At 38.6% G+C, this 11,563-nt stretch overlaps 4 protein-coding genes across 4 annotated transcripts; 1 reads left to right on the top strand and 3 right to left on the bottom strand.

The window, feature by feature from the left end:
- Nucleotides 1-1,599: 1,599 nt before the first annotated feature.
- On the bottom strand, nt 1,600-4,058 carry LOC106109033. The gene is made up of 4 exons (XM_013290428.1): nt 3,694-4,058; nt 3,475-3,567; nt 3,071-3,174; nt 1,600-2,837 (listed from the first exon to the last, which is right to left on the bottom strand). Exons 1-4 carry the CDS (start codon nt 3,889-3,891, stop codon nt 2,756-2,758), a joined length of 477 nt encoding a protein of 158 aa, XP_013145882.1. The 5' UTR covers nt 3,892-4,058; the 3' UTR covers nt 1,600-2,755.
- A 615-nt stretch (nt 4,059-4,673) lies between these two features.
- LOC106109055 (mitochondrial import inner membrane translocase subunit Tim22) lies at nt 4,674-5,883 on the bottom strand. Its single transcript, XM_013290450.1, has 3 exons — nt 5,548-5,883; nt 5,144-5,407; nt 4,674-4,807 (listed from the first exon to the last, which is right to left on the bottom strand). Exons 1-3 carry the CDS (start codon nt 5,774-5,776, stop codon nt 4,722-4,724), a joined length of 579 nt encoding a protein of 192 aa, XP_013145904.1. The 5' UTR covers nt 5,777-5,883; the 3' UTR covers nt 4,674-4,721.
- Nucleotides 5,884-5,979: 96 nt separating this feature from the next.
- LOC106109057 lies at nt 5,980-7,343 on the top strand. Its single transcript, XM_013290451.1, has 4 exons — nt 5,980-6,416; nt 6,508-6,661; nt 6,796-6,956; nt 7,139-7,343. The coding sequence occupies exons 1-4, from the start codon at nt 6,314-6,316 to the stop codon at nt 7,288-7,290; spliced, it is 570 nt and encodes a 189-aa protein (XP_013145905.1). The 5' UTR covers nt 5,980-6,313; the 3' UTR covers nt 7,291-7,343.
- Nucleotides 7,344-7,601: 258 nt separating this feature from the next.
- LOC106109031 lies at nt 7,602-10,170 on the bottom strand. The gene is made up of 2 exons (XM_013290426.1): nt 10,014-10,170; nt 7,602-9,290 (listed from the first exon to the last, which is right to left on the bottom strand). Exon 2 carries the CDS (start codon nt 9,279-9,281, stop codon nt 7,602-7,604), a length of 1,680 nt encoding a protein of 559 aa, XP_013145880.1. The 5' UTR covers nt 9,282-9,290; nt 10,014-10,170.
- Between the last annotated feature and the right edge of the window lie 1,393 nt (nt 10,171-11,563).

Here is an 11,563-nt window from a genome sequence, read left to right as displayed (position 1 = left end):
CGTGTATTTGTCACATCACGTTACAAAAAAGAATTAACAGCATTATTATTTTTAAGCTACATTTAAATAATCGCCTAGTTTATTATCCGTGTGTTGTAGCAACATTGCAGTCGAAAATTAAAATACGGTAGTGTTTTCTTTGTAATGTTGCTGCATGGTGTTAATTGTTTTAATGAAGTAAAACAGGTCATTTCGTTACTTCATTAAAAGACTATCTGTTGCCCGCGACTTCGTCCGCGTGAAGTTTAAAAACTACATAATTTACATTCACCCCTTATTTCAGCCTATACATAGTAACAAAAATCTCTATGCAAGATTCCATGCTTCTAAGCCCAATAATTTGCTGATTTTTCGGTTACCCTTATTGTTTGTGTTTGTGATATGTTCTAAGCTATTAGTCCTATATAAAATGCTGCCAAGGACAATCTTATTCTGCATTACGTTCGCCACTTTTTCAGAGTTTAACAGAAAAGTAAAAACATTGTGATTTTTTAACGCCGCGGTCTAGAAATAAGCTTTTTATTAATAGTTCCTAAACATTAGTAATAATAAGATATACCCTATGTTACTCACAGATAAATTTCCTTTCGATTAGTGAGAGAATATTTAAAATCGCCCCAGTTGTTTTTGAGTTATTTCAATGCATACAAAAATACAAATCTTTCCTCTTTATAGTATTAATATAGATGAGACAGATGTAAAGTTAGCGACATGGACGTTGCCAGCAGACAATCTGGTGGGAGAAGGGGGAGAGAGTCTACGTGTGGTCCAATTTTTTTTGTCACGAAAAACAGGTCGTTTTTAAGTTATCTTTGTATTGTTTGTATTTATTTTACAATTTCCGATTTTCTAATGAGAGGTGGCCCCCTCCTCCTGGCGACACACAACTGTGCCGTCATAGATTTTGATGTGCAATAGTCGACTTCGTTTACGGTATCCCACAGTTAAACTACAAGTGCCTTGTTCCTCGAAATTAACCCAACTCCCCTTCCTACAAATAATCCATTAGGCAGAAACCTCTGACTATTGTGTAGAGTAAAATTCTCGTTTGTTTCATTTACGGAACAGCCGGAACTGCGGCCGGACGCTCCTCGTGTTCGTGACAGAATATTTAAGTTTCTACGATACTATTGTCTATAGTTTATTTGTAACATTAGGGTTAAGCGAAGCATTAGATCTATTTTCTCTACCGAGAGTAGATTTCCTACTCAACAAAACTATTGTTAGCTTTGTCAGAATGTTGAGCGAGTACACTTGAAGTGTACAGTTTGTTGCAGCTGTGAATAAAGAAATATTGTTTATGTATTTGTTTTATTATATTTTATTCTACGAGTGGCAACTGGGAGCTGCACCGGACGTGATATCGGCAGATTAATCTATTTTACCCTGGTTGAGAATATTTGTCATCGAGTTTATCTGTTTTTAAAAACTGGTCATGTTCTACATAAGAGCTCACAAAAATCTATCCTTACCCCTCACATGCTAAAACATTATCTTCAGATCGTTTTATCTTCCGTCATCTCTTCCTGGTATACTTATAAACATAGTATTTATAGGTTATGAGATAGAAAAAAAAACAGAATCACTTTGAGTACAGTTTTATTGATTTGAACTTCATAATTATGAATTTAAAACAATGCACATTATACAAACACATTAATAAGTAATAGCCCCTTAGCGCTTATTGTATTCAAATAATTTCATAAATAAATTGAATGTCAAATATAGGCAGTGTCGGTGGTGGAGTGCAGTGGCTGCAGGCTGCAGGCTGCAGGCAGTCCCTCTGAGAGAAGGACCGCAGCCCACTAAGTGCTTTACCACATTTGTGTATATTCAGGCTTTGGACATAAATTAAAAAGTAAAATAAACTTAATCTTTACACTAAATAGCCTTAAATATTATACAAAAATGAGCAGACTTAAGCTACCATATAAATAATAAATAGTCAGATATAAATATTGTCACAGAGAAGCTTAATGTAAAAACTACGTTTAAATGTAAGCGAGTATAATTTTGGCTTTTATAATACTGAATATGCGAGAGATTGGAGACCAGAGACGGGGGGGGGGGGCGTGGTTCACTTGGTTACTGTCTTATTTGTTACTTTATTGCTTTTTTAATATAAATGTTCCCCGTTAAGTGCAATACTAAATAAAAAGCTGCCTTGAAAACTGCTTAATGAAACGAAATAACAAGAGTTGAGAGGATATAACAAGATGTGACAGAAAGTAGAGTGTAGAGAGCAGAGAGCTAGGAGTTTCTAAGGCTGATACAATCTATGAGATAGCAAGTGTTGAGCGGATTCTGACAGCAGATAAAGTGAAGCAGAGTTATGTATAACAACCAGAAATTGATTAACACCCTCCCTACGCCTCGCTACTTGTTTATATTATTACTTAGACAATTCCATTCAAAACAATTAAGTACATATTCCCGCCTCCATTAACATTCTCAAATTCCTTCTACTTTTCTCTAGTGAATACAAAATTCCTTTCACACTTATTGATAAACATTAAAAGGCGATCGCATCCAAAATACTAGACGTATAATTACATAAAGTCATACAAAAAGTAGGCTAGCAGTCATCATATAAAAAGTGCATAAACAATGTTAGTGTCCCGCTGCGGGTAGCACCACTTACATATAGCGGCACGATACCTGCGCACCAAGCTGACCTTACACTAAGTGGTGGGAGGAGGGCTGCCACCGGCCGCGGGGCAGAGGCGGGCTGCCCCACCGCGACCACAGTCACAACTCAGCGGAACAGCGCCCGCGGCCTCTTCTTTGCCAACAGATGCCACGACTGACTGACGCCTGCACGTCTCTTTGGCGAAAGCCTGAAATTATTATTTACACACCTCAAACAACTGTTCTTTAGGTCAACATATGAAGCGGTAATAGTTAATTGCTTTTTACAGTACAGGTACATAGGTTACTTTACCATCAAGAAAGGCTTTATCAACTTAAGCCAAACATTGTAAATCAAATAACTTTTTGTAACTCAGTAAAAGTATTGTAGAAGGAAGATAGCTGTTCCACAAGAAGTACAAGATGAGGGAGTTGTACTCACCCATCGGGGGTGTCAGGCATGTAGGGAGACATGCGGAAGTCCCGGCTGTGCGGAGTCTCAATGCCGAATGGGCTGTACAGCTTGGCGGGACTCCGGCCCAGCAACTGTGCAGTCACACACATTTATAGTGCAAACTATTTTTTGATACAGTAACATAAAATATGTAATTTCCTACACTAATGAAAATATAATGTAACACAACATCCAATGAAATTCATACTATTTTAAATGATAAACAAATCAGTGTTATTGATGTTATTACTACTGTTATTGATAATCTTCATAAAGTAAATAAGCAGTCTATCCCAGCACGGTGCACAGCACAAATAATGTCCTCACAGAGCTGTACTGTGCACTGGCCAAACTCTAGCACACCAGCTAAGTTATAATATTATTATACAGACCCCCTTTTTCTTAGTAACTGGCGTTGAAGGACCTTTACACGGAGATCCAGCCTCCGCCAGCCGGTGTCTGCGCCTACCGCTCACTCTGAAATGCTAAAACGGAAAATCACATTTTAGTGAAATATTCGGTCTATCCAAGAATTCATACATACTTCAAATAGTCATTTTAACGCTTTATTTGATCACTCATGATACAGAAAACATTAAAAGTTTTCTCACCTGCGATAAATTGCCGAAAGTGTTGCGAACGCTTTTAAACGTTTTTGATATTTTCTCAGCGCTGGACTGGAGCGCACGACGTGAGCTCAAAAACGGCTTGGCTTTGAAAATATTACTGTTGTAACAACCATCGATGATTTTCACACTTTCGCGAGTCGGCGAATCAATAACTGAGTCGGACGAGAATGTATCTCTCATTATGATACGTTCGCGGACAAAAACTACGTTAATTGATGTGTAAATAATAAGTCTTAAGTTTTCGTCTTTTAAATGTTTGAACTCAGTCTGTGTTTAATACATAATTAATTATTAATTTTAACTCGACACATTTACATTCATTCTTTTGTTAAATGTTCGTTAAGTTAACTGATCGAGTCAAAGTTAAAAAAAAATCGTTGTACGTCAAATAAAATCATAGACAATGCAACAACAGACTGAAACGGCTTCTACTTAGCTTCTATTCTACCGATGAATTTTATATATTTTTAATATCTTGATCTCATCCCAAATAATCGATTTCCTTATTACTTTTATATACCGATAGAATTTAATGTATTATCATGTAAGGCAAGCATTAAATTATACTCGACGTAGAAACGTCTAACGAAATAATGGTTGGTAGTTCTGTAATGGATAAACTAGTTTTAATAATAAAATGTTTATTTTAATAATCGTGAACAACATAGTTTTTTTTAAGAACATAGAAACGGATTTATAAAATGTTTTCTCTTTTAGATTCACCCTGACTGGGAAGTTACCAGTTAAACAGGAATGAACTACAGTATGCCATCTTTGTGAGGGTTGCAATTTTATTTTAGGAGCTTGTGGTCTTGATTCGACTGCTATAGAATGCTATAGTTCTCATGTATACGTTATATTATTATAGAGCTTTTTATTAATTAATTTAAGCTTTTAACATTTTTCGGTATAGTACTATGATGAAATAGTTGTAAATGTGTAGGAACAGTAAAAAAAGAAAGTTAAATTTAAAATAAAGCTATTTATTAACTAATAAAAATACATTGATCTCAGGATCTTTGGTGCATGTAGTAGTCGATTACCGTCGAGAACGCGGCAAATCCAGCCGCACCAAATAAACCTGCTTTCAGTCCACCTGAAAAATTTATTTAAGTTATTAACTAAATAAAAACAACAGTTAATACACTTCATATTAAATTTCTTATTTAAAACATCTAGTGCCACTACATTCCTTTGTATGAATGAAAACTTTCCAGACAACTTGAAACAACCATAACAATAATACAACAATGTATGTAGTTGCAAAGCTAGTTTTAAGCTGGTTACAGTATTTACTCTTTAAATCCGCATATCAGAGTTTTTGCCCCATTGATGTAAGTGTGCTTTTTCTGCAGGAAAGTTTCTTTAGATGTCATGCTAAGAGATTTTACATAGAAAATATTTGCAGTTTATCTTGTTGCGCCATTCTCACCTCTCAATCCAATGAGTCCTCCGGTGACGCCTCCTGCGTACGTACCATTCTTCCAGTCAGATTTACCGCGAGCACTTTCTATGCAGCATTCAACACCTGAGAATACTGCTCCAAGAATGGCGAAGTTTTTTGCATAACTTAACATGGAACCCTTCATCTCACGTAAAATTTCTCTTGCAGTTTGATTTTGTTGTGCCATAGGGTCAGTGACGTTTGGCATCAGAGATGATGTAAACAAGCCAACAGCTGCTCCCAGCCCATAACCTGACAAAAACAAACCTATCATCAAAACACTTAATAGCTTTGTTTTCAGCTTGTTTTATGGTTAAATTAAACCGAAATACAATTTCATGCAAAGTAAGAACCTAACATCAGTTAAGTAAACTGTTTTTAAAAGCACATACCAATGATGCAACTTGTTAATGATTTGAACGGACAGCTTTCCACTGTAGCTTCTATCATCTTTTCTTCGTTTGTTTTAATTATGACTGGACCCAAAATCCTTGGAATTATAATATTTTCCCGATAGCGGTAGTTGTTGCCGATTAAATATTTTGCTAAAGCATCGTAGTCATTTTTTTCCGAAAATCTTAACAAATCGGGGTCTACGGGTGGTTTTGTGTAGGCCATCATTATTTCTGTTTACTCATATGGCCTCAAATATTAAAAATAATTTCTGTACAGGTTACTATTTGATATACAACTCCTCCACTTTGCTGTGTCTGACTGCAGGCTGTCATCTGTCAATTTTCATGTCATTGTCAGCTGTTCTGTTGAATCAAAGATTACAAAAGTTAAAGTAACCATACCGTCCTTGTGTCCCTGCGACCTTTATCATGATTTGATTATTAGGGATTGATGGAAAATCAAACAGATTTCTGCTGTGCCCGGGCAATACTTTTCCTAATAAGGATACAGTCTTTTAGTTGCCTTTCTTAATAGTTTTGAATTTTGCTAACTGAACGGACACCGCGGCAGGTCGACGGTAACCATAACCATTACATTCATTATCATTTCTGAACGATAACAACTGAAAACATGTAAAAATGCAAATGTTTTATTTGTTAACACATTATAGCAATTTACAATTTTATTTTAGGAATTAGGAAATTTATTTTGCATATATTTATAATAACGTAAATGTAATTTGATTGTGAGAACTAGAGTACAATGTCAGATTCATCATCAGAGGAAGACTTATCACGATTTCAAGATGTTGTGGATAATACATTTATTAAATCCTTCAATCCTAAGACAAGAATTGGAATAACTGGTAGGTTTAAGAACTCTAGCTCTTGTACATGTACATGACATGTAATTATAATTAGATTACGAATTCAGTGCTGACATTGTTTAATTTGTAGATCAAAAGTTGCGCTCAGAAAGATATTTAGAGGAAGCCGGTCATTACAACGATGTTAAAGTATCAAATGAGCTACAGAAGAGGATCGGTGCCAAAGTCTCGGAAATCATAAATAGAAATTTAATGTTTATTGATGTTGAAGCTCCTATACTGAAGTAAGATTAGTTGAAAGCTTATTGGTTTGTGATTACAGAGAATAAGTAAATGAGATCGGTCTACCTGCAGTTGTGACAGTCAAGAAATTAAAATATATGAAAATAATATCAATTCACAGTTGATATGTTTTCAGGAGAAAGACAGTTGAAGGTGGGGTTAAACTGTTCAGAGACTCCGAGGGCTTGTTGTCCTGCGAAGCTGTGATAGACACATCAACAGTGAGGCACAATCAATTAGCAAGAAGTAGAAGGAAAAGAAAATGCTTGATGGATGAAGAAGCATTGGATGAGATAGGTCTGCAGCTTCTGAAAACTAGATTAAAAACATAACTTTGTTGTCATAAAAATTTATTAAACATTTATGTCTTACTTTCTATAATATAAAATAGAGTTAATACTGTCAATTATTTATTTAATTAATTTCAAATAGGAAAAAGACAATCATTCAATACAAAAAAAAATCATGTTTGTTTTCAGATAAAGTAAAGAGTGTAGCAGTGAGCGGAGAACATGTTCTATTACAAGATGACACAAAGTATTGGAAGTCCCGGAGAAAAGAGAAGATATACAAATACAGGAGGAGTTCAAGTCATGGCAATGTGTTGATGGCTGCCGAGTGCAGTAACTGAATGTATATCATACATTGAAAGATAATATTTTAATAAATAATTCAGATTATCTAGGTTACTTATTTTTCTTAACTCTAAGATCTGTACATGTATTTCTCGGAAGAAAATTAGATATGTACCTTAGTAAAAAAGTGTGTAATGTGCGAATGCCACTACCATAACTACTTAATACAACTAGTTGTTTATGTAAGAAAATATCGCATCAAAAAATATAAGAAACTATCTTAATTTAAATTACAATGTTTTTGTGTTGATCACATACTGTATTGTAAGTGTAAATACAAACATCAATATTAGTTAGATTTAAAGCACTATAGAAAATTGAGGAAATGCTCGTAGATGTCGAGTATGTTGTCAAGGTAGGAGCGCAGTGCGGGGGGTGCGGCGGGCGGCGGAGGGTGCTCCCCCCGCAGCCCCCGCGCCGCGCGGTACACAAACGTCGCGTTGAAGGAGCTGCTGTAGAGCGTCGGCGGCAGCGGCGAGCCGCACATCACGTTCAGGAAGTTGATGTGCCTGAGGCAGTGCTGCAGCTGCTGCACCGCCACCAGCACGCTCTGCTCCACGTCCTCGTCTGTACCACACAAGTATGTGTCCATGAGAAGTCGCGCGGCGCTGCGCGGGCCGGCGCCCGGCGCGGCGAGCAGCGCGTGGCACAGCAGGGCCGCGTGCGTCACGCCGCGCGCCGCCGCCCCGCCGCCGAGCCGCGCCGCGTACACAAGCGCCACCACCACCAGCCTGGCATCGTCCGGTGCGCGCTCCAGCCGCCCCCACTCGGATATTCCTAATATTTCCCATAGAAAATGTTCGAATAATTTGAATGAGCCGATGTCGTTCCATCCGTTTTCAAACACGTTGCCCGAACCGTAGTTCGGTCTCCGAACTGACTGGACTATTTCAATGCTCGCCTCCGGACAGCTTTCGATGTTGACGCCCTCCGACGACTGCGGTTGTCGCGGCTCGATTTTGACAAGTATCTTCTCGTTGCAGAAGTTTGTGAGCAAGTCGAACGCGTACCTGATGATCGGCGCCGCGACAAGCAAGGGGTCGTCGTTATCGTACACTTCGACGATCCTCCAACGGTAGATGTTAATGTATGGAATGGGTATGAACTTCAAGGCGACACCTTTTTCAAACCACTCCGGATCGGCCACGCCTATGCGGCAACGGTCTCTATCCAGGAAGTATTGCGCGGCCAGGCCGCCGGATGAGCGCTTCTCAACGACATTTTCGAGCTTCCGCTCTATTTCCGACTGCAGCTTGTTGCGATCGTCCGTGGCCAGGTTGCGCGAGATGAGGGTCGCGGCGCACTGGCCCTCGTGCCCTAACCAGCGCAGGAAACTATCTATTCTTTTCGCGTACGACAGCGGCAGGTGCAATCTCCTTAGCAAATTTTCGAGGGTCTCCAAGTTAAAAACTTTCACGTCGAAGAGCGCAAGAAATGTAGCTACTTGTTTGTTGTCGATCTTATACTTAGTCAGCAACGAATTGAGCTCGTACTGGTTTGCCCGAACGGTCGAATAGTTCAAGTTGGTGTAGGGTATATACTGGATACCGGCAAAAAAATACTCCACGTTGTTAGCTAGAATCGGACAGTGCAAAGAGCGCGCCAGCGCCACGCAGTCGTCGTTGGCGGTGTAATCGCAGACTGTATACTCGAAGCCCATTTCGTCGAGCAGCTGCTTGTGGACCTCGCTCGCGAGCAGCGGTGGCGCCGGAGGCAGGTGCGCGCACGGCCTTCGGGGCATCTTGTTGTGCCCGCCTTTGAACACGAAGAGGCAGGTGATGCCGGCGCGCTGGAACGCTTGCAGCTCCCCGCGCAGGAACTCAGCGTATTTGTCGCACTCGCTACCGAATCGGAATTCTAGTTTAAAGTCCTCATATTTTGCGTAGAAAAAATTTTGTCCGTCTACGACCACCCGCCTGCCGTTCAAGTTGATTTGGCGACATGGAACTTCCTTTTCCAAAAACATTTTGCAACCTGGTATACGCATTTTCGATACCTAAAAGTGGAAAGTGAAGAAGAAGTCGAAGTACGGGGAAAATAACAGTGGTAGAGCTCGTTTTAACCATCTTCGTACGAATGGGCCGGCTCGCCCGGTGTAATACCACGACCACACAGAAGATAGGCGTGAAGTGGGCACAATTCCGCATTTCGCCTGATGGGTGTGGTGCCGGAGGCCTAATTCTAGTCCCTTTTCCTTCCCACCATTTTTCCTAAGAATAGGATGGGAAGGGAACGTGGATTTGACGGTGGAGGAGTCGCACAGAAAGAGGAAATATCCTCTGTATGTGCGTCTCCTCCTCCGTTGATTAAGGGTGGGCAACGCATCCGCTCTTGCTGGGATGGCTATTGGCAGCGGTCGCTTCGCCATTTTGGTGGATTTAGAATGCTCGTTTGCTACCTTGTGTTATATATAAAAAAACTATAGTTTGAGTTTTTATGCCAAAAGTGAAAAAATGCTGATTATTTCGGCCGGTGACCAGAGCTCGTGCTACTTCGCTTCGCTTTCGATTCAATCAATCACAATAATGAATAAAATCATAATGCAAAGATGGCATTCATATACAGAGTAGATTATTTAATGATTACATTTTTATATTAGTAAACGTGAAGGCATTGGCGACCAGTTGGACCTTGTGAGTCATCATTGTCGTCGAGTATATGCACTCTCTGGCTCCAGTTTGTGGCCAATAGTAATTGACGATAGTCAATGTGTACTCACTCAAAAATACGCGTTGTTGCTGATGCAATTTATTGTTGTGAAGTATAATAACGGTAGTCAGTATGTGCGTTCGCTCGAGAACACTTCCCAGCAGTGACGAAACAAGTAGGATATATCTCATCCCTACGCCATTCCCACACAAAGCAGGGAATTACTGGTGCCGATGGATGTTGCCATCTATAAATAAAACCCTTTCCATTATAGAGAATATGCATGTTTTTTTCTCCTTTTTTAAACGTTTCTTGTTGTAAGATAACTAAAAAAAATATTGACCTAAAAAATCAATCGTTGAGTTAAAAAATAAAATAAGATAACGATAATTTTAGTGCGAGTAAAACACGGCCAGAGTTGTCCGGAGTGGTGTTACTTGTTACTGTTACGTCACTAGCAGTAGCAGTAGTCCACATCCGCTCAAACGTCACTTCGATGTAAACAATAACAAAGTATTTGTTTTGGTTTGTATTGGTTTTCAGAGTTATTAAGAGTTCAGTTAAAAAGCGATTAAATCTAACTATAACTTTGGAAAAGTACGTGTGTTGTGGAAAAAACTTGTAATAAATAATGTTAAACCAGTAGAGCCACGAGATAATATATAATGCTGTGTTCATGAAAATGTTTTCTCGGAAATATACATGTCAAATATTTTATTATTTAATTAATCCTGAGACAAATGTTAGTGATTGCTTTTATGTATTTTTATTTAAAAGCTAGTTTTAGTATCTTTCTCAGAGTAAAATACTATAAGAGTTAATTTTTATATAAATTAGAGGAACTGTGTATTGACAACACAGAGCCGCCATAATAATATAGATAAGTCACTTGCTTCGACCAATTGCGTTGTGGTTTAGAACTTGCGAGGGAATTAAAAAAAGACACTAATGACTTTTCGTTACTAATTCATAAGTTTTTTTTATAGTAATAAAGTCTACAAAACAGGACAGAAATGAGGTTATTTTGTATTTTCACGTTTAAGTATGTTATTTGGCCCTTTGGAATACATAACAATTCTTGTAAAATCGCGTTTGGAGTTTGTATCTACGTTGCAGAAAAACAACAAAATCAAACATACAGATGATAAAGTGACAAAACAAAGGATCATAGAATACGCAGTCAGTAGAGCTCTCGTAAAAATAGCAAATCCGGGATTCCCCTAAAAAAGTGTTGCTAGCACATCCCTGCGGCAGCGCTACGACAAAAGTACTTTCTTGGTTAACATAACGAAGGATTCCCCCATCGTCAACGTGCAATAATGTTGAAACCAGTGGATGCGTTCTAAAATTGGTCAAAACATTTGTTTAGGGTGTGTGAAAAGGAATAACTTGAAAAATATTATAGTCTTTAGTTGTTTCACCTTAATGGATTTTACGTAGAACTTAAAATATTACTTTCAAGATAAATAAGATAAATAAGGTACTCAGGAACGATGTTAAAAATATTTCGGAGCTCGAGGGTTCGTAATCATGTGGCCACTGCGCCTAAGGCGGTCCACTGATCGTAGCGTCTTCAAACAGACACATTGCATATATAATACGACTAGTGTTTGTTGCTGC

Source organism: Papilio polytes, unplaced genomic scaffold (assembly GCF_000836215.1).
Source record: "Papilio polytes unplaced genomic scaffold, Ppol_1.0 DF821322.1, whole genome shotgun sequence".
Lineage (NCBI taxonomy): Eukaryota > Metazoa > Arthropoda > Insecta > Lepidoptera > Papilionidae > Papilio > Papilio polytes.
This window is presented reverse-complemented; position numbering and strand designations above follow the sequence as displayed.

Coding starts and splice junctions, on each gene's coding strand:
- LOC106109057 (XM_013290451.1), top strand. CDS start 6,314: ATGTCAGATTCATCATCAGAGGAAGACTTATCACGATTTCAAGATGTT. Junction 6,417..6,507: donor GACAAGAATTGGAATAACTG/GTAGGTTTAAGA, acceptor TTTAATTTGTAG/ATCAAAAGTTGCGCTCAGAA. Junction 6,957..7,138: donor AGAAGCATTGGATGAGATAG/GTCTGCAGCTTC, acceptor GTTTGTTTTCAG/ATAAAGTAAAGAGTGTAGCA.
- LOC106109033 (XM_013290428.1), bottom strand. CDS start 3,891: ATGAGAGATACATTCTCGTCCGACTCAGTTATTGATTCGCCGACTCGC. Junction 3,568..3,693: donor CTTTCGGCAATTTATCGCAG/GTGAGAAAACTT, acceptor TTTCCGTTTTAG/CATTTCAGAGTGAGCGGTAG. Junction 2,838..3,070: donor ATGCCTGACACCCCCGATGG/GTGAGTACAACT, acceptor TAATAATTTCAG/GCTTTCGCCAAAGAGACGTG.
- LOC106109055 (XM_013290450.1), bottom strand. CDS start 5,776: ATGATGGCCTACACAAAACCACCCGTAGACCCCGATTTGTTAAGATTT. Junction 5,408..5,547: donor ATTAACAAGTTGCATCATTG/GTATGTGCTTTT, acceptor TGTTTTTGTCAG/GTTATGGGCTGGGAGCAGCT. Junction 4,808..5,143: donor AGGACTCATTGGATTGAGAG/GTGAGAATGGCG, acceptor TAAATTTTTCAG/GTGGACTGAAAGCAGGTTTA.
- LOC106109031 (XM_013290426.1), bottom strand. CDS start 9,281: ATGCGTATACCAGGTTGCAAAATGTTTTTGGAAAAGGAAGTTCCATGT.